The 23,116-nt window shown below is 35.3% G+C and overlaps 1 protein-coding gene across 5 annotated transcripts in view; it reads left to right on the plus strand.

Moving 5' to 3' along the window:
- ATRNL1 (attractin like 1) overlaps positions 1-23,116 on the plus strand; it is a 427,695-nt gene that overhangs the window by 152,431 nt on the left and 252,148 nt on the right. For all 5 annotated transcript variants that reach the window (XM_030276507.4, XM_002186719.7, XM_030276506.4 and 2 more), the window contains exons 21-22: positions 2,645-2,697; positions 22,905-22,999. In XM_030276507.4, the coding sequence (XP_030132367.4) occupies positions 2,645-2,697; positions 22,905-22,999 (148 nt within the window). The remainder of the gene's footprint in view (positions 1-2,644; positions 2,698-22,904; positions 23,000-23,116) is intronic.

A 23,116-nucleotide genomic window follows, 5' to 3' on the forward strand; every position in this document is an offset into this window, starting at 1 on the left:
CTCCTGTCAGGCTGGGAGCTTCTCTGGGATAACCCCCACCATGGCTCTCTCCTGCCCAAAATCATTCCCTCCTTCAGTACTTCCATGAGGCTCCCAGCACAGAGAGTATAATATCTATACATCCAAATACTTTGTTGTGGTGTAATTCCCTGTTTGTTTTTTTTTTTTTTATTGTGCATATTGTATCATTCCATCACACATGAAAGGGCTGTAAAATTGCATTCCCATTTTGTTTTCAAGATGTTTGAAGGTCACTTCTCTAATTGTCAGGGATTTGGTAATTATTTGGATTTGAATGAATACTTGTATATTGCAACATATTTAGAACCCAGTAATTTTTGTATTAACCATTCCTTTGTATGTTCTTGTAAGTCTGTCTTAGTTTAGATGGAGTTTATAGATATTTTTATATCATGTATTCGTGTTTCTGGTTTTTTTTTCTGTGATATAAATAGAAATAAAAATGCAAGGAATGTATATGTGATGCTGGAAATCCCTGGGTTCTGGCACTTATTGATCCACAGGAGATGGTTGCATCTGATTAGAAGGGCAGCTGAATGGAGAAGGGAAGCTGTATGGAAACAGCTGTCTTTTTTCATTAAGATTTTCGAGATTAAAAAAAAAAAACCCAGACCTTTTTCTCAGGGTCAAAGCACCACAGGTGAGTGCTGTGACTGGGCAAGAGTTCAGAGAGGAATTTGTTTATTTTCTCCCCATGGAAAAGTTAATTGTTGTTTGGAGTTAGATATTGCTCTTCCGTGTCATACACAGGTCAGTGCCATTAGCAGCGAGCAGCAGGGGAAGTTTCTTGCCTTCATCCTCAGAATCTAAATACAGAGTTATTTTTTATATTTTTTTCCCTTCAGGTATAAACCCCCAGAATATTCTAAATACTGGCTACATTTAATCTACTTTGCATTTGAAACAATTCAAGAGGAAAAATAGTCCTCTTCTAATGTTGTTATCATTTGCTACATGATACACTGTCTCATTTATGTGGCAATCTTACATAAAGGAAAGTGAATTCCTTTAAATCCTTGATTTAAAAATGGTCCCTTTCCTGTAGCTCCCTTTCAGAATTCCAAACCTAAAGGCCCTTTCAGACATGAATATATTTCTTATTGTTTCAGTACCAAGCTGTTCTTTGTAGAATGTTTGTCATGTTTAGAAAAAAACTTTTTCAGGCAGATCAGTGTTACTATTTGAGAGATTTTCTCCGTTCCAAGTACATGCAAGAGAGTTACTTCAGGATCAGACTCTCTTCTAAATTCTTAATTCTCTCTTCCAAATTATAAATTCTGTGGAAAGGACTGTAGGGTGAGTGTGTCTTTGTGAACAAGACCATAAATTGTGTTCTGCAGTTAGACTTGAAGCAGAGGGGTGGTTTGTTTTCTTGGAGATTAATTATTGCAATTATTATTTTTAAAAAGTTTTAAATTTCTGTATAGTTGACCCTGCAAAGAGTTCTCATGCTAACTGGGATCAAGAATGTGCAAGGGCAGAGTCCAGAACATCTTTTTTGTACTTTTTGATTTTATTGCTACTGCTGATTATTTTCTTTATGATATTGTAACAAAGGTCAAGGAGATTCTCTGCTTATTTTTTAATAAAAATGGGTATGTTAGGAATCACCAGTTAGAAACTATTGAGGAAGCCAGCAGAAATACAACCATAAAAATATTTTAAATTCTTGTTAAATGATATGACATCCAAGTTAGAATGCATTTTTAATACCAATCACAAATAAAATAACAACAAAAGTATCTCCTTCCAAATTAAATTTGTTAGAATAAAGTAATGAAAATATAGTCCAAGATACTAAATTATTCAGATTACCTCAGGGAAAATATTTGTATGAAATGTAATAGGCAGTGATTAGCTTTCTCTTTGTTTTGTGAATCTTTCTGTATATTTAAGAGAAAACTGTAATCTTGCTGGAGCCTTCCATGAAATAGTCAAGGAAACCTAAAGCAGATTAGTCATTTTCTAGTAAGATATTTGGCATTTTTAGAGTAATGTTATATAACTGAATTTGAACTGAACTTCTGTAGGATATTTCATGTCTCTGGAAATAGCTATATATCTTATCTTATTCAATAAGAAAGTTATTTCTCCAGCCCTTATCATGTACACGCCTTGTCAGCAGCATCAGTACATCATACTCAGTTTGAATTTCACCTGGTGCCCTGGGTGGTCACTGAAGAGGAGCAATTGCCACTGAAGTTCATGGAAGTTAAGTAGCTGAGATGCTGCTGATCTAAACCAGGGAGGGAATCAGCTGTGACAGGGGGACAGGGATAAGGAGATCCAGTGCTTGGGGTGGCTGCCTGGCTCTCCTTTGCTCATTAGAGTGCAGAAAGCCCAGAATTCCTGCCCTGAGTTCTGCAGCAGGCACCGGCTTCAGGCAGGTGACTGAAGCTCTGTGTTCAAGAGCCTGGTCACTCTGGATTTCTTATGTGACAGAGAGATGCCTCCAGAAAGTAGCACACCCTCATTAAGAACTATATTGAATACTTATTTGCATGTATTTGTGCTGCTAGTACTGAAACTCATGCTATTTGAATAAATATTCTAGCTGCGTTTTTATTAAAGCTGTACTGTGTTTAATGGGAATGTTTGGTTTTGTCTTTTTTTCCCCCTGCAGCTGTGACTCTGAAAATAGGTATCTTGGAAATCCACTTAGGGGAACATGCTACTGTGAGTACTTATATTTTTAATGCTACATATTGAAATGCTGATTACATGTTATATGGTGATTTCATTTCCTTGGAAAAACAAAATAAGTTCCTGGAGATTTTCCAAAATTGAGCACATTGATATTTTGACTGAAAAATAAAATGTCTTACTGTTCTTCTCTTACTTTGTCCACAAGAACACAAAGTCTACCAAAATCTGATTCCTTACATCTGGCTTAGAGAGATTGACCAAGCCACAGGGTTATTCTCTGTGTCTCATCATATGTGAATGAAAGGAATAATAACTGTGTCAATGCTTTAAAGACAGAATTTGTGGTGGAGAAATGCAAATAGTATAAACAGCACTATTCCCTGGGACATTCTGAGTGGTGTAGCCAGTCTGCCTCCCAGGGACATGAGGCACAGCTGCTCTCCACAGTGTCATAAAAGGAGGCTGTGTGTTGTCTCCATGTTCTTAATGTTGTAGAAAAGGTGCCTCTGGCAAATTTACTCTGAAGCATTGCAGTTTTGATAGTCTTAGTGAAGGACCTGAAGGGATGAGAATGCTTATTACCCATGTGCAGAAATCCCTCAGTGAGCTGTGCCAATTTTACTATACCAATATCAAGTTCAATAGTAATTTTAATCATCATAAAAACAGATGGGATGTTAGAGAACACTATTTTAGTGTTCTGTTTAGCTTTTGTGACTTTTGCACGTACCTGCTCCGTGTCAGACAATTGGATCCATTTGTCTGTTGTTTCTAAAATCATCCCTACTTTAAACTTGAATTTACACATAAAGGCAGATGTCTGAACATACTTATAACCTCTCTTCTGATTTTTGGCCTTGTTTCTTAGCATTTTATTTTACAACATGCACAACAACTTTATTTTAGAGTCTCTTTAAGGCATCATTTACCTAATAAAGGAATGTTTATTTTCTCTGTTAATCTCTTTCTTACCTTATATGGTTTGCATCTGCAAGGTATGTTTTACAGAACAAAATAGTAAATTATATATTATATTACCAATGTTGACATATCTTGAGGCCTAGACATTTATTCTTCCTGCCAGCTATTAAAGAACATTGGTGTGGGTGTTTTTGATGTTTTTCCTCTCAGACAACATAAGTTCGAATACAATACTTTAAGCTGGAACATAAATTTTAAATATTGTAGACCAAGTTGAAAGTACTCCCTAAAACTGTGTCTTAAAGATACTCTGGATCAATAAATTCAATTTCATTTGTTGTTTTTTTTGCATTAGAAAAGCATCATACTTTAAAACAGAAATACCAATATTTAGAAGAATGCTTTTTGTAGCTATATAATAATTAAATATTTTTTTTAGGTTATAGTGAGTACATGAGAAATTCATGCTTTGAACACAGTTATATATAGGCTATTTTGGATATGTGTGTCAACGTTTGTTTTGTCCTTTAAAAATAAATATTATTAAATTTAAGAGATTGAAAAGAAATGACAGTAATGAGATTTGTAGACCTCAGGCACCTCCATGAAAAAACATTATTTTTTTGCTATCATGTTTCAGGCTGGGTCTATAAATCATGTTGGAGACAAATTGTACTATATTCAAGATGCCCTTTCACCTTTAACTCACTACTGTTATTTGTCTTCTGTCAGATTTCAAAATATTTTAAAGATCTTGTTGTTTTGAAATGATACATTTTCTTTTAATACTTCCAGCCATTTAAAGAATCCCATATAAACAATTCTCAGAGTTATTTTATTGTAGTAATAGGCAGACTGCACTGATAAATAATAATGGAATTCTGTATGTGCTGGATGATGCATCATAATGGGAAATAACCTTAATTTGTGGATAACTGACTGGCTTAAGATTTCAATGACAGTTTCTTATCAGCACAGTCAATTTCCTGCTAAATCATGTATTAAATATTTATATATATACACACATCATGTAGAGATTCTCTAATTTGTTATCTATATGCTAAAATTTGTCCATAACATGTTTCAGTTTTGTACAAGACAGGCATATGGATGGTATTTTTTCTGTGCTTTATTTCACTCCTCATTAAGAAACTTTCTCTTTAGACACTTAAAATGTCACTTTACTTTTCCTTGGGGAGTATTTTTTACAACACATGACTATTATTACTCAAGAAGGGAAAAATACATTGTATGTATTTATGAGCAACATAAGATTGTGAGAAATTAAAATTCTAGGCACATCTGTTTCTATTACTTAGAATCAAAATCATTGAATGCAGATAATAATTTGCCATATGGTTAGGATCTTCTTCAGGAAAAAATTTTAGTCACATGCTTGAGTTTAGCTATATTCAAAATGACCACTTTTAAATATTTAAATTTTGCTCTTTTTTCCACTTGTGGAAACACTGCCCTAAATTGGAACACTCTTCTGAGCAAAACTTCAGGATTTAATCCCAAGTGTCTAGATAACTCTCTTGTGATACTGGATGGCCTGGATTTCTGTTTAGCAGCAGGATGTGGACTGAGGAGTGCTTGTTGCCTTAGAGAGCTTTCTGCAGCTTGGGATGCTGTGAATATTTGCTACCCTGTCGAATCCCAGCTGGTTTCATCTCCTCCAGCTCTCTGCCCATCTTACCCAGTCCTTTCCTAGTCCTCTGCTCCCTCTTGCCTGTCATTGCCATCCTTGAGCCCAGGAAGGGGGAACAGGCTGGTGTTGGTGCAGGTATTGACAGCAATGGACTGATTAAGAGGGTAAATGAAAACAGAGTTTGCCACTGGGAGAGCACAGGTTGTTTTAGTCTCTTCATTGTTGCCTTTCATGATGATGTAGGAAAGTAAACAGAATTTTGATTCTGTACATGGATGTTGTTGTGGTTGAAGAAGTGATCTGAGCACAGATAAAAATACAGGAAGATTATGGATGGGTCTGGCATGATTAAAAGTAATGAAATTATGTAGGAGATAACACGCTGAAACATTGTAGGGACTTTATCTAAATACAGATACTATGCCAAAAGGATTAACAAGACAGAGCGGTAAAGCCATCAAATCCTAGAGATCAGAGGAACAGTGCTTAAACATCAGATTTCATTCTCATATGGCAATTCCAAACATGGCAGCACTGGACAAGAGTAGTTCTTCTGCTTTAAATTATGAAAACTTAATGGAAATGGAATAAGAAATGTGTAATGGGGCATACAGCAGTGTATTATCCATATTGTGTGAAAATCATTGTACATGGCTTTTTAAAAATTATTTTGATATAATTGTTTGTGAGTGAATTGTGTTATTGAAAAAGCACAACCTCTTGGAGAGCAAGAGAATAAGAACAAGCCTAATAGATATAGAAGTTAGAAAAGTACAGAATGTGTAAGAATGTGTGAGCAGCTGCATGATGATCTATCTGTTCTAGCACCCTGTTGTCAGGAGTGGCTGAACACAAATGCCGTGGGAAGAATATAGCAAATGGACAAACATACAGTGGTGTATCTCTTTGTAGCCAACAATTTGCAGCTTAGACTTCATGAGAGGAAGGATTTTTTGAGCTGAAAGTGTGCAATGTGCCATGGCTTTGGAATATCAAAGGAGACTTTATCAAAGATTTCTTATACAAAATAAAAACAGTATTAATGCAAAAGAAAGCTTTGTGATTTTAGAAGCTACAGTTTTGTTTGGCCATGCAAACATCCTTGTTAGCTGAGGACAGGTCTGCTTCTGGATTGTCTCTGTATTTCTGGTAGGGAGGCTCTGTATCCCTAGGCCTTTCTGTTGGGAGCCAATCTTGCCGTGAATGATCAGAAGCTGATTCAATCCATAGAAATGAATCCTGAGTGGAGGCCAGAGATGGTTGTGCAGCTGACTTATGCATGTACACAAACCATAAATACAACATTTTGTCGTGATACATTTGTGTTGGCTGTTGTTTTTGCTGCGTGGTGTCTGGGCCAGCGTGATGGATGGCGGCGACACCTCGATAGCAAAGTGTGCATCCAAATGGCTGCATTAGTTCTTCACACATCAGCATTAGGGATGCATTGCTGTCAGAGTCACAGCTCCTGGGTGCAAGGGAACACGCAGCAAAACCAGATGGTTTTAGACAGATTGGGAGGAATCACTGGGAAAAATGCCACTTCTGTGATCTTCACTTGGGTTGTATACAGACACAAAACTTTAAATCATAAACGGAGAAGTGGTTAATCTGGTGTTCCAGAGAAAATGAAAGTTTAAATTTACAATTCATGATGTGTTACAATGCAAGGTTTGAATTATAGGCATGCTAACAATCACTTGTTTTGAGAGGATGTGATACTTCCTACCATAAACCTCTCTTAGATAGCCATAATTCTAAGGTCAAAAACTTTCCAAAATGTGTGGCTTGTGTACATTATTTTGAGTTCCAATGCAACATATCAAACAAGAAGTACAACTGATTCTAATACTGCTACATGCAGAAGCATAAAAGCTTACAACAAATCAGTCATGCCAGTGTAAATCACATTGTTTGCCTGCATATAGTTAGAATTTTTATGAACTGAGCACCCAAGATTTTCCTGTTCATCCACTAAGAAAATTCCTAGCTAAGACAATGAAGTTGAAAAAATGCACATGGATTTAGATACCTTAGCTTTCTTTCCCCCTTTTATCCTTTCTAAAAAATGTTTAGAAGCATTTTTGGATTATTTCTGGGTACCACCAATGACAGGGAAGAGCTTTTCCATTTGCTCCTGCAGACTGGTTGCTGTTTTAAAACAAGCAGCAAAAGTGAATTACAAGGCAGCACACTTGGAGCAGGAAACTTTCAGGCATTCCAGAAGATTTCCTTAGCAATGTAGAGCCAGAATATAGTCACAGTGTAATAAAATTGCTATAAATGAACAATTTTAATTCATCTCTTGCTCATCTTGTGGCTGGACAAACAGTTTTGTGGGACTGTGACTATCTATGAATGTAAAGAAAAATCAGGTGAAGCCTTTGCATTATATATATATAGATATAGATGATATAAATATAGATATATATGTATATGTATGTATTATAGATCCAGTGTAATACTGTAGAGTTTCCCATTCTGCAGAGCAGGCCTGCTTTTAGGGATTAGAACCTGACCTTTGAGAAGGATTAGAGAATCCAAAACTTAAAGAGGTCACGAGGGATGGGTCATTTGCAAAGAGAATTAAACTGGGGAGGGACTGAACAACTTGCAGCTTTTTGTGGAATTAAAACCTATTTATTGATCATATGCCCTGATCCAAATATTTGTTGGATTTCTAGCCTTTAAAAAAGAAGAGGTCTTAATATCTATATATAAAAAGGTTTAAAGAATGTACAAATTTTATTTTAAAAGTTTTCTAGGTGTTTCCTTCCAGAGCTCTTCCTTTTTTCTTTTGCCTCAGTGTTTTATGAAATGTCATTTGTGGATGGCTTCACACAGTGACTGACCAGCACTCTCAGCTGTTCTTCTGGGAGGAAATATGCAGGGAAGGAAGGTGGTGGACCCATCTGCAGGAGCCTTAGGGGTCAGGTGTACACATTGCACTGGCACCTCTGAGTTTTCCACTCAGTCTCCTGGACATACAGGGAGGAAATAGAAAGCTGGAGAGCACAGTGCAAAGTTTAGCTTATATATTAAAAACCCCAATATTATTACTAGCAGAAAAACAGTAGTCGTATTGGGTTTTTTTTTTTTTTTTTTTTTTTTTTAATTCTTAATGGCTCAATTTTATGAGTTGCTCTTTTTCTACCTAAAGTAAACCACAGGAAACAGTATGTGATTTACTAAACATTTTGCAATGACTTTTTTGGGATTGACCTGAATAATTGGTTTATGGCTTTGCTCTGCCATTCTAAACTCTGAGCCATAAAATCATTATAGCTTATAAGACTATTGCTTCTTTCCTTGGTATAAGTACAGACAGGATAGCAATAAGCAATTCCCTCAGTATGTCAGCAGCTCACAAAGATGAAGAATGATACTTTCATGTGCAAAATTGGTGAGAAACTATGAAATGTACACTCAGTAAAAACTCTCAAGATAATATCTGGTGTCTGTTCAGGGAGCTGGGGACAAAAAAGCAAATTTTGCTTCTGGCTCATAAGGATTCTAGTCCAGTCCTGGAGCTGTATTCGCCCCACTAGTGCTGACACACCAGGATTTCAGAAAAGGAAAAGTAAAGAAAAGTGCTAGTCCTTACCTATTCTTCATACAATTTCTATATAGTAAGTTTTTATTTAAATTTAAAACTTTTAAACCATATTGTTATGCAGTGTATGTGGTGCCTGAAAAGAAAAAAAACCTCAAACACTTATTTCTTTTATCTGCTTTATTAAAAATTTGTCTTACTTGCTAAAAATTAAGAAGTCTAATTACTTTTTCATATCTGGTCTTTGGACTAAAGACTTTATTAGTCTTAAGTCCTTTTTTTTTTTTTTTTTGTAGTAGTAGTAACTAGAAAGATTGTTTAATTATTAAGTGTAGATAATGTATTACAACTTCCAATGAATTTTTATAAATATCAGCTCAATATTGTCTCAGAGGAAAAGGATAAGATAATACACCCTTATTTATGTTGTCAAAATGCAACTTAGGCTTATTAGACCTATTGACATGGTCTGATAGTTCATCCCACCTATTTTTCTTATTATTAGAATGTGTTTTTTTCTTTCTTTTCTGGGCTTAGTCATAGCCAAAGTTCTAATATAAGCCAATTTTTGGTAACATTTATTATGTTACCAATGTTATACTTTAATAAAAAGGAGAATTAAAATTGTTGAAAGAAATATATTTAAATACTAAGAACAAGCATGTTGATGCATGCAGGGACTCAGAACTTGACCTCTTTTATCAATAAAATTGTAAAAAAAAATAATTGTCAAGTAAAAAATGTTCTAGAGGTGCCATAAAGCACTAGGTGGCAGACTTGTTATACTTAGAGAAGAAGTAAACTCAAGAACATTCCAAGGAGAGTGTTTTAGAAGATAAATAGCAAGTAGGACTATAAGTAAAACTGTTAGCAGGGATTTTCCAGATATTTAAAAATTATGTTGAAACTTAAAGGGCATAAACAATAAATTTTAGCTCTTGAAAACGTGTTTGCTTTGGCTGAGTTGGGAGATGTATACCAGCAGCTACCAGCTTCACTACTGATTTGAACAATTCATGTTTCCTTTTGGGACAACATTAATTTAAACTAAATACATATTGTAATTGTAAAACTGTCATGCTTGACTTAAAATAATGAGCTCTGCCAATTATATCTAACATTGATTGACTTTGATACAGACTGAAAAAAGTCTATATTATTTATAAATACAGTCAAAGCAATGACTAACATTGTATTTTGAATATATGGACTTACACCAAAAAAATTCTCTTTAAAATGAAATCTTCTTAGTGTTTAAAGAGTCTAGTGGAACAGATTATGGTTTAAATCAGAGAATTCTAGGATGGTTTGATAAAAGATTAGCCTCAGCAAACCTACCAACTCAGAACTTATAAAGAGCAACAGACAAACACCGACTTTGCCCTGAGCTAAAATAACTGCACAAACCAACTGTCGCCTTCCAGAGAATTAAAACAATAACCACATCAGAAGCTGAAGCTCCTAATAAAGTATTATGATCTCACCCCAGGCTCTGTGTACTCATTTGCCAAATGCTAGGTTGGCTTGCAGCTTTGTTGGACAGGCTAAAGAAACTGATTTGCTGCCAATAATTTTCAGCTTTTACTTTGAGTTGGATAATTATTCCATGTATGTATTTATTTCTCATTTTTGTAATTAATGTTTTTTAATATTGTGGATTTTCTTTGCTTAACAAGGCATAGGCTATTTCTGAAATGGAGATTATTTGCTTTCTGTGGTAGCTTCTGCTTATATGCTAGTGAATTTACCAACTGGCATCCTCTTACAGTTACTATTTAATACCTTCTGTCAAAGCGGACAGAGCAAATTTACTAATTATTCATTAATAATAGCAGGTATGCTACCCAACTCAAAGAAGCAGGACAAACTAACACTGGTGAAGCTAATCTTTCTAACTGCTAAAAGAAGAAAAAACATACCTTATATTGCCTGCAGATAAAAGTCTGAATTAGAGGACTCTTCCACAGGTGCCATAATTATTTTTTGTATTATGTTTATAATATTTTTCTTGTAATGTAATATATAGTATTACAGTAAATAGCTATTAGTATAAAATGTGAGTATTTATAGATCTTGATGAGGCAAGAGTGGTTGAGACCTCACTCAGAAGACATCCTTTGCTTTGTAGGAGACTTTAGCCTTTGTATGAAGCAGTGTTTTAAATGAGAAGGAAGCCCGTGTGAGTGTCTACAAATACACAACATTTGATTTTGTTGCTATATTGATCTTGGGTTCATAGGGATGGTTACTTTCTGAATCCTTGTGCTGTGTATTCAGTGTGCTGTGTGTGTGTGGTTCCTGAACACTTCCCAAGGGACAGGAGCTGTCACTCCTCAGACACCTGGAGCTCCCTGAGCCTGGAGCTGTAAGGAGTAAATGCCCTGGGAAAGGATGCCTCAGGGTCCCTTGGCTTTACCTTCTGACAGCCAAGGGAAAATACCTGTGGTGCTTTTGCAGTTGCATTTCTGACTGCCCAGGGAAAAGAGAATTCTTGATCAGTAGGGCTTCAAGGGAAGATCTATAGTGAAATCTTGAACCAGTTGAGAAAGGAAAAAACACATTCTGACTTCAATAAGTGGCTTGTGATATATGGGAGATTTTGTGTTGGTCCCTTTGGGAGTTCTTGGTCAAACAAGCGCATTATTCCAAGTCAGCTGGGGTGTTTTCCTCTGCTGGCAAACATGGAGCACTGAAGGATAGCTGAGCCTCTTCCATTAATGCCAATGTCCTGTAGTGTGGGTCCTGAGCCACCTGATCCTGGCACACATGTCTGTAAGGTCCAGAGCATAGTCAGGGATGTTTTCAGCTTTAGAATTAGTGCTGTGAAACCCTTACAGAGTATTTGAGGGACTCTTGTGGGATCACTTAAGTAAATTGGGGGTCATTTCTATCTCAAGAGGATGATAAAATCATAGATTACAAAAAACTTAAGGGAAATGTAAACTTGGTTAAATGTGGACATTGTCAAATTCAACTTTCTGACTCAATAACTCAGCTCCATTTCAGCTTATTGCAAAGTAGCCTGTGAGTCTTTGATATTAATTTGTCACTTTGTCTTAGCTTGAATTGTGAATATTATTTTAAAATATGTTCTAGAAATATAACTCATTGACAGCAAAGTGTAATTTGGAAGTCACTTGATATAAAGGGTAATGCTGACATGAAATGGAAGAGCAAACTGTGTGAGGTCAAAAAGCAGCAGTGTACACTAGGAAATGGATACAATAGCAAACTAGACATTAAGGGAAAGTTGAAAAATGTATCTGTCAAAGAGTATGAAGATACACTGGTAAAGAAGTAATATATATGTATTTGATTTGTCTTTTTATATTATGGGGAAATAAATGTACTTTACTGTGTTAGGCCCTTAAGGAAATGCCGCGGCCATCAGAATAATTTTGTAACAATGACAAGCTATGCAAAATGTGGGAAGAAAAGTCTTAAGAGGGCAACAATATCACTTTTTTTTTTTTTCATCATCGATATAAGAATTTTAGATTTCTACTTCTGTTGAATAGAAATACATTCTACTTCTACTTGTTTTTAAAAAAGTGGCCAGACAAATTTTAGTGTTAGAGCCTTTTCTGATGCTGGGAATGGCTAATGAAAGAGAACATGGAGAGGTCATTGCTAGAATGAACAACAAAATAAATGGTGGAAAGAGAAAAATGGAAACATTCTAAGGAAGGCAGTGTATGGCTGCATCATGCAAATGTGTCACTTCATGTCTGTTGGCAAGGACTGCCTACCACAGTCTCTGGTCTGCGAAGGTCAGTTGCAGTGATATGCACATTTACTGCTTTTCAAATACCAAGAACAAACAGACTTTTGGTATTTGCTACAGTTTGCTGTTCCTTTTTACATGCTAATGCAGTTCTCAGAGAATCCGTGTCAAAAAGTTTGTGCTTGATATCTGTCAGTGAGTGATAGTTTGTCTCAATTGGTCTGTATTAAGCTAATTTGAAAAAATTCAATCAAACCATAACAATAAAAGAAGATATTTATTCTATTTGCACATTTTGGTTCACAGTAATTTCTTCACATTGCCAAATTAAAAAAAAAAAAAAAAAGTCATTAATAATGTAAGCACAGCTGTATTTAGTTCCTGGTTTATAGAAAAAAATAACACCAGGAAAATATAATATTTCTTTTAATGGCTGGCAGCTGTTTTGGGTGGAAATTGAGTTTTCCAAGTCACTTTCAGAAAGGAGTCAGTGAACCCTACCATGGTGGCCAATGTTTCCTCTCTGAGGCAAAGAATAAATCTCCTCTGAAGGATGGGTGACTGCACTGGGGTTGAGGAAAACAACCTTTGGGACTCCATTTTTCCTTCCTCTGTTATTTCAATTTGCTTATTTTAACCAAACTGTTTACTATTTTATGTACCTGACTGCCAGTCCTACAAATCAATTTTGTAGCAAGTGGAGGAATGTTTATTTTTTCTGGAGATTTTCACTCTGTATTTTATTCCATACTAACATTGATATATTTCCTTCTATCTGTTTTAAAGGCTGTGCAAAATGGATTAGGCAATATTACAGATATGTAATTTCATTTATCAGTGTTTGAAATTTTAATATTCTGTCAATATTTTTTGCTTAATTGGCACTCAGTTGATAGCATGAGCAATGTTATTATTAAGTGAGAATGTTATTAATGAAATCTACAGATTTTACTCAAAGAATACCTAATGGTGTTTTATAGGAAAACCTGCCTGTTTTCTTTTCAAAGCTGTAATGCAATTATGTTTCTATTGCATGGACATGTAACATTTTATATTTATTACAGTACAAGTACCTGTTGTAATTTGTGATTTTAAAACAGAGGACACTGCTCAAGGAGGTATATGATGTAATTTCTATCCAGTATGAAGTGCAATTTTCCTGACCTGGATTTATTTGCTGTGAGAGATTTTTCTTCTCAGAACTAACTATTTAACATGATTGGAGGAACAGGATAGAATACAGCAAAGTGGAAACATCTCAACTTGGAGTTACATTGTGCAGTTCGTACAAGTCATGCGGAGTCAAGCAGCATGGGGTGTGTTCTGACATTTGGGTTGTGGATTTAGGGTTTCTTAAGCAAAGTTCAACTAAATAATGAGAAAAGGGAAGGAAGAGGATTTTGAAAATGTTGGGATATTGCAGGAGCACCTATTTATCTGTGTATATTTATAGACAATTTATAAAGTGTGTGTTCTGTCGCCTTTGAAGGCATGGGTGACAAAAGGTTGTTCTTTAATTGCTAAGATCTGTGTTTGGTTATTTGAGAAGCAGGATAAAATCTCTGCTAATAAAGATGTAGAAGTTAATGCTGATTAACTTCTGGCTGTTTCCAGTTTATAGCAAAGCTTGACAATGTACATGTATAACAGCATAAAAAATTTAAAAATTGCATTTGTACTTCTGCCATGCCCAAATTTTTGGCATTAATGTGTGTATAAATAGAAGCTTTAAAAAAAATATTTGTAAAAGGAAATGTAGTAGACTGTTAGGGATTATACAATAAACTGAAAGTTATGAGAGCAAGATTTAAAATAGCATGAAAATCTGCTGCTTTCATTTACTTCTTTCCTAGACAAGAAACATCCCTCTTTGGCAATAATACATGAAGTCAAACAATAATTTAACATTGTTGTTTTTTAGATGTGCCACTTCTGTTGTCAGAGCAAGCAGATCAGAGATCTCTTCAGTGTGTAGAGACTATATAATGAAAGCAATAAATTAGAATCAAGTTAGTGAGTATTGATGCTGGTATATTCAAAAGTACTGCATGTTAGAGTTGTAATATTAATATGAGTCTTAAAAAGATGGTGATGCATTTAGATCAATATGAAAAAAAATCATGTAGAGAGAAATTTTAATTTCTTCCATAATAATTTTAATTAATTTTTAATTGGTTTTTTATTTGCATTTTTTTCTCACTCTTCTAACACTTTATGAATACTACAAGAGTTAAGGGATTGCAAAGACTGTCCTGTGTGACAAAACAAAAGTACATTTATTGAGTACTCCTTGCTGTCAAGTAACAACACACTTCTGACAAGATTGTGCTCACTGTGTGAGTTCTGAAATGTTCCATCATTGGAATATCTAGACCTTTTCCTACAACTGATGCTTGGATACCTGCTGATTGGTGCCCTTGCTTTTCTTGGTTGCTGCTTCTTTTGCTAATATTTTGCTCATAATTCCCTAGCCACTGCTTTCCACTCTTTGTTTATAGACCATGTTCTTGAGCAGAGCTGGAAGAGGGTCTGCAGCTGTTCACAGCAAACCCATCAGTTGTTACAGCATTTTCGGTAAAGAGTTTAATGAAATCTCTAGGAAAAATAGTGATTGGCTATGGTCTGGGGTTTAAAAACGTTAGGAACATTATCTTGAGATTGCATGTTTAAAAGGCCCCAGGTGACTCTATCTGTACCTCAGCTTTTAGATCTCAGCCTTCTTTACCATGGCATTTTCATACCTACTCTTCTACTTCTGTGACAGTTATGGCGAGATACATCTCACCTAACTGGCCTTGTAAAACTTACATGTCCAGACTTAATGAACCTTCTAGGTCTTTCTATTTTCAGTAAAGAAAATCAAGTTACCCTTCTGAACATGGTGCATTCCTGTCATCCACTGAAAGTTTTAGTCAATACAGAGTGGCCTGAGACAATTAGTAAAATTTAGCTGAGTAAAATTTTAATACAGGTCAGATTTTTCTGGCTCTCCCTTAGGGTCAAAACTGACAACTTATTATACCTTTCCATATAGCAGCTGAGAATTTAATAAGAGAAAAGATTTCTATTTAAAATAAAAGTTACCTAATTTGCTGATTATGACACTAATCCTTCAGTCTTTTTGTCGGCTTTTTAGCTCAGTACATTTTTCTAAAGTACAGTAAAAGAAACAATGACTTGCTATTGCTGTATGTTTGTAAAGACTTTGAATTTACGTGAAATACATTCTCCCATGCTCTTTCTTGAAATGGAAAAAGGCATATAAATAGTAAATACTGGGGTTTTTTGAAGCCCATTGTGCTCTGATTACATATAATAAAATGCAAGTTTTTAGTAAAGACTTCACAGTAAATGACTTTTTGTTTTATCACAATGGACAAGTAATGTCAGACACCAACATATTCAATATAAAAATGACATTGAGGCAGTGGATGACTGCTAGATACAGATGACAGAGGAATGAATCAGGCAGCTGCTCTGAAAGTTCAAAATAATTATCCTGACAGAAAATAGGTCTGGTGGTAACCCACAACTTTGATGTAATACAAGGAGAATTTCATTTGGTTGCAGATGAATATGATTTATAGCATTTGATAATGGTACTTGGTTTCAAAAGCAGCATTTGTACTGATAGAGAGGAATATGAATAGTTCTGTTCTCAACAAAGTCTTGCTGGAAATAGAGACCAATCACTAGAAAGAGGAGGAGAGAGACAAACTGCCTGTGCAATGAAGAGGTGAGTATATGGATTTTAGAATCAGCATGAATAGACAGATCCTTAAATAGAAAAGTGTGGGAAGACTGTGACGACTCTGAAGTTGCAATTATGATGGAGGTTCTTACAACTTTAAGTGATTTCAAGAAGTAAAAATAGAACAGCACTAGATTTTTGAGGGGTTTATTCACAAAATAGAAGTTATTAGTTATCAGGAAAAAAGAGTGAAAACCCCACTTTAATCATTGATTGGGTAAAGATCATGTGATCCTCACCTAATATTTATAAAGTAGGATAATTAGGTTGTAGCTTAGAATAAGATTATGTTGTTGTGGGTGGGTCTAGTTCCATGCTCTTTTTGTAAATCTGGCCGATATACATTGGAGCACTTTTGGCTTAGAGCTTTTGCTAAACTTAAACTTTTGGAGCTAAAATGAAAAGACATTTCTCAGAAATTCTGTATATGTATGAAACTGTTTTGCCATTTTGTTCAGCTTTAAAATTGTATGTTAAGAAACTGCATGAGAAGAACCATGGGAGAATGGCCAGTGACCAAAGTTAGAAAAGCCATGAATGTGTCCAGTTATGAATGTTATGAAAGTTGTGAATGTTTTTGGTCCCTTTTTGGGAACCTAGGTTCATTCTTCCCTCTTGCTGAGAGATGCAGTGGACTGGAGTGCTCTCTTGGAATGATTTGTTCTAAGGTAAAAGATAGCTCAGAAGTGGTTCTTTTAGAATTTGCTCCAGCCTGATTCTTAAATTACTTAATAAACCCCCTGTATTGAAAAATGCTGCATAGGCAGTGGGTGCAGTATAGTGGAAGAATGAAGGTTGCTGTCACAGTAATTTTTTATTTGATTCTTTATTAGAGCATGATTGCACAGTTTTTAATAATGTTGCTATATACCAGTTCCCAAGGAACTTTCAGTCCACAATGCACTGAAGGAATTTGTAGGGAATGAATCAGTGATAATGTAATGGAAAATTTAATGTGTGTTCCTTTCCTGTTTTGTTGAAAAAGTGGAAAGAATTATAATGAATGATAGAAGGAGCTGCCAAATAACAATGTTCATATGTAGTGTTATATAATTCAAAGTATTATGAACAATCAAAGTCCAGGTATTTTAGATTGGCTGCTTCTTTTTAGTAGATGGTTTTGTCCTTGGTCTCTTTGTTTCATTTCCTGTCCTATAAAATGGCACTCAAATGCCTTCTCATCTTCAGTAATGTAACAAATTCATTAACTTTTGTGAATAACTTAGAAAATTATAGTGATGAATACTATAGAAAGCCACATTAAAAATTAATTCCATCTTGAGAAAAGGGCTTGTGTAGCATGTAGTAAATGAGGCATGGGCCCAACACTGAGTACTGAACACAGAACAAAGTGTTGAATAGCTGCCCATTAGGGGAGCACTCACCCAAAAATAATTTACAGGCACCCTTGATTTGTAGTAGTTCATTTTACAGTCTTAATACTCCCCTGTAACATACCTTTCCATATATAAATTTGTCACTAATTTATACTAAACATATTCAATTTAATTACCTTTTTTAAAAGTAATTACCATTGTAATTATGTATTCTCACAGAGTATAGAGGTGCTCTAGAAATACTGAAGAACTTCTGTCTGGCCTTTTTTCTTTTGAGGGCATTCTGTCATTTTAAAAATCAGAATTTTCTTCCAATACAAAAGTTTGTGTATGGGAAATGATCTGTTCCTTTTTGGATATGCGTACAAAACTTTCCTATTAAACCATATGATCCTTATCAGAAGTCATTGACCTTTATTAATGAAAGAGAAATTTATCTTGAAAATTAACAGCGATACTTGGGTTAAAGGATTGCTTTGAATTTTTTTTCCTCATTTCATTAAACATCTTTCTTCATCTAATTATTGTTATATTCTCACACATGCTCATTACTGGCATTTTGAATTGATTTTAATGACTCCTTTTGACTGTGAAAGCAGTCAGGGGTTTTGAAAAAATCAAAATAGAGATGTGAAAAAACTCAATAACTATAAGTCTTTGTAATATTTGACCACTGGCGATGTCAGGGTGGTATTGTGGTCCTATCTCCCAACACTTTTTTTGTACTTTAATCAATGATTTCTAAGATAAAGTGAAACAAATACCTGGAAACAGATATTAGCCTGTTCTGGGCTGACTCGTGGCTCAGAAATACCCAGCTTGTGAATTCCAAATAGTGTTGGGGAATTAAGGTCTGAGCTGTGGGCTGGGCTCTGTGTTTGTGGAGATGTTTCCATGTCCTTAATAACTTTTCCCATGGAACTTTAGACATGAAAGTTCAGGGAGTTTCTAATTTTGGCTAGGATGTGGCTCTTTAAATTCTGTCTGGCTGCTGCTTGAGTCACCTGCTTGGGTAGATTTGTTGTGTTTCTGTCTTGGTAAACAGAAACATGGAAAAATCTCATTTGTTTATGTAGAGGGTAAAATTACTTATGGTGGCTTCATAAAGGCTTAAAGTAGAAACAAACCCACATGGAGCAGAATCTGGGGCTTCTCTAAATTCCTGATTACAAATATACACAACAGTATGTATCAACAGGATATAATGCAGTTTATTTAAATAGCTATTTCTACATTCAGTTATTATATATTTGGCTACTTATACATTTAACTATTCTGCAAAGTTTGTAGTCTTAGAACTGACTTTTAGTTTAAATTTTGTGCTGCTTTTGATTCTAAGCTCTCTAGTTTGAATGGCACTATGAATTGGGAAATGTGATGTACTGTGTAACTGCTTAGCTTATGTGCACCTGTGATGCATTGGCATATGTTATGTTCAGGAAGAGGTTTGGCAGTAGGAAGGAAAGCTGTTCTGCCTGCTTCAGTCTGCAGAAGGTGGAGCTTTCTGGAGAAGAGGGAGGTGATATTTTCTCTGGGAGATGCTGAATACTTGTGGGGGAAGAGTCTCCTAAGTCACAGAATCAAACAGACGGAGACAGTGAGGAAGGATAGTGAGACAGCAGTAGGGTGCAGTGGGTAGAGTCTTCTTTATGATCCCTTTTAATTTCTACTCTGAATTTCTTATTAAATTCAGCTAATTTATATTCTAAGAAAATCTAACTTTAGACACTTTCAAAGATTGGGAATCATCACCTTAAGAGTAGGTCCAGACAAAACTTCCATGTAGTTTTGTGAACCTTTCTCCAACCTGTGAAATATTTTCAGCAAACTTCTGCAGCCCTCAGAAAGATGGGACAGAGTGTTTGCTGAGTGTCAGTTCTTCCATTTGCACCTGAGTTCATTTGTGCTGTTGAATCACACAACTGCACTTAGGCCCTGCTGTCTGCTTCACACGAGTCATGCACACCTTAGGTACCTGCCCTGCGTTAGGATTGTCTCTGAAGGGATGAGAGTTTCTGCTTTGCCAGGGATTTGCTGGTTTGTCCTGTGGCAGCACTCTGTGGAGTTGGTGTAATTCAGAGCTCCTTTGGCTACTCTGAGGAATCCCAAGGCGAGTTCTTGTGTTGGCTCTCAGAGCTGCTCTTGAAGCTGTGTTGTTCAAGGCTTTTGAGTGCTACAGAGGAGAAAATGTGTGAGACTTCCTATTGAACTTTTCTGCTATAAAGTATCAAATTGATCAACAATTAAATAATAACACAACAAAAAGCTTTGGGATATCTCGGGTACAAAAGGAGAGCCTCTACATGCAACTGTAACTAACTCTTACTGTCTTTCACAATTTACTGTTGACTGTAATGTTTGTAAGAATGCAAAAAGAAAAAGAAGAATTAATTTTCTGATTTGTTTCAGATGGTATATTTGTGAGGAACTGCGTAGTTTTAAGTTCTTTTGAAAGTGTAAGGATTTTTCCTGAATTCCTTGAAACATCAGTACATACTTTTTTGGCTTTTAACTAGTAAAACATAAATTTAAAAACTATTTAAAAATTACCCAAGAACAAAGAACTAAACAACAGCAGCACCACCACCAAACCCCAGGAAAAAAAAAAAGAAGTCATATTATTTTAAAAGTGAATTAGTTTTAAACTTGTAAGCAGAAGAGCTGTTCATTCAAGACTGGGAGACAGGAGTCTAATGTCTATTCCCAATGTTATTTTTTGATGGGATATTATCTATATATTACTGCAGTTTATTTGGCTGGTACTCTGAATCTCTGAGGGGACATAGTCTGTGCTTAGAAAAAGACTATGAAATATTTAAGTGGTAATTTTCCATATCTTATGAGGGAATCAATGATATCTTGTCCAGGCTTGTCAGTGCTGCTTCTTGCATCTTGCAACCCTTGCTCTAGACAGAATTTCTGTGGAGTGCTTTCTGTGGGGCTGGTCTACCCCACCTTCACAATAAATCTGTTTGCAAAGATTCATGCTGAAGCAGTCATCTGTATTTTGAGGAGCTCCAAGTTGACCAGATCAGGAGATTGAACATATCTATACATTATTCCTAACCTTTTCACCTTTCTATTCATGATTATTAAAGGATTTATTTATTAATCCATTTAATAGGGGTCAATCTTTGCTTGCCATCTTTTCCTGTCCTGTTACATTTAAATATGCTCTGGTACCATGATAATCTTATTGTTCAGCAAAGTGATATGGACCAATAGGCAATCAGATTTATTAATTAGATTTGCATAACTATAGAAGGGTAAAGTAGTTTTAATAAATTAATGGAGCATTTTAATTTCATATTTATTCATCTTTTGCCTTCATAAACATGCAGAGACCTGGTCAAAACTTGTTAGCTAAGACATGTAGATCAGTTTATTCTTATTTGAATAACAGAACTATGGTAGCTAATAATAGAGAAAGCAAACTTCACCTTTGAATGTCATGGTAATTCTTTTCATGTCACTCCTTTTTGGGTTCCTCCACACTCAGGATATTCTATGAACCTTTATTTTCTGTTTCCTTCCACACTCACTATAAAAAAAAATTCCAAAAAACCCTGAACAAAACCAAACCAAACCAATTTTCTTTAACTATTAAGACAATATAGTGGGTTTTTTCTCTAACTCAGCGTTCCCATAGGATACAACAGAGTGTGTTTTTTTAGATGATGTGTTGCTGCAGAAAAGGTGATTGTCAGCAGTAAGCAAACTATTAAATCCAACAAAAGGCTGACACAGCTTTACTTCTGCTTTGACTTAATCTTTCACACTCTTTGTATTTACTGATTTTGTTTTTATGATCACATATTTTTTATTTGTTACACAGTTTTGTGTGGTGTTGGTGTCTAGCAGAATGTCAGCAGACCGGGGATCAAAATAATGCTTTACAGTTATTCACTAGGTTGTATCACCAGAGATGACTTGCCATATTTTAACATGCATAAAATAATATCAGAATCATGTGCTCTTATAAGTCACCTCTTTATTTCCTGTGAGAGAGGGAAAAATAGAAGCTTTTGATCCCTGTAGAGCCGTAATGGTAAAAAATTTAGATTTTTCTGTTGGATCTGAAGATACCTGCCCATGTAACACAGCATTCAAGATGCATCCACCACACCCACCTCTGGTTCACGACTGTCTGTAACACAAGGATTATTTATCTGCTACCACAATTTACATCTCTGAGGGCTCTGCTGATTCTTAACTCTCTGCACAGAAAATTTCCTGCTGGGATTCTGGATGGCTCCCTCTAAAAATTGCAACAACAGTAATTCCTGGTGACCTTTTTTCCTTATATTTTGGAGGTGCTGGAAACCTGCTTTACCCTGATGAGTCTGATTCTGCCCCTTCTCCTGCAGATAAGTTTCCTTTCAGTCATTCCTCAAGCTATGACCCAAGTAAGGGTTAACCTTGTTCCTCTGGCTTTGGGAACACAACAGGATAGCTCAGATAACTTCTGTCTTTTGACTTGTCCCAGTCATTTTCTGCTCCTTCCAGGAAGGGCTGGGCATGGGTTGGATCATCTGAAGGTGGCTGTTTTTTTCTCTGCACCTCTGCCAGCCCAGCAGATTGTTAGTGAGCAGCATGTGGGCGCTGCCTGGCAGGCTCTGCTCCATTCATAGGGTGCAAGAACAAAAGCCAGTGAGAAGTAAAATATGAATTTTTTGAGCAATACTAAACAACCCCTGGTCTCCCTTGTATGAAAAATTTATATCACTTGCCACTTAACAAAATATCTTAAAATTCTGTCAGTTTAGGAAGGAAACACTTGATGGTCACATAATTTCTTTTCAAAGTTCCATTGTTCCATGTAGTTATTAGCAATCTTATTTACTACAATAAATAAGCCTTCATACTATATAATTTTAGTCTAGATGCATTTTTTTCCAAATTTCTTAAACTTACTAATTAAATAGTTATTTCAGAGTGAAATTAGGAAACTCATAATGCTCTGACAACACAATACTGTAGTTTGGAATAATTATTTCACAAAGAATGGCTGTTTCAAGTTATGTCTAATTGCTGCTTTGACTCAATGGTGGAATTTGTTTCTTAATTTAGTTATTTTTTCTCAGTTTTATTTTTTTAAATTTAATTTTAGTTTTTACTCATTTAAAGACTTTGAGGTGCAAAAGCTTCAACAGTGAAATACATGTGCGTAAGTCTGACTTCTAGATTTCTCCATGACTTTTAAAGTCAATGTGAATGGAAAACTTTTAGGTAGTTGCATAATGTAGAACTAATATGTATACACTTTATTTTATTATTTTAAATTTTTGTTTTGCCTACAGACAGCCTTTTGATTGATTATCAGTTTACCTTCAGCTTATTACAAGAGGATGATCGTCATCACACTGCCATAAACTTTATAGCAAATCCAGAACAGGTAAGAAAATGTTAATAATTTTAGTTAAGTTTTAGAGACTCAGAATTAAGTTTTCCATTGTCTTTAATGTTGATTAAAGATTTTCAAAGTGTCTATAAGATTTTAGAGATAGTTCAC

Source organism: Taeniopygia guttata, chromosome 6, assembly GCF_048771995.1.
Source record: "Taeniopygia guttata chromosome 6, bTaeGut7.mat, whole genome shotgun sequence".
Lineage (NCBI taxonomy): Eukaryota > Metazoa > Chordata > Aves > Passeriformes > Estrildidae > Taeniopygia > Taeniopygia guttata.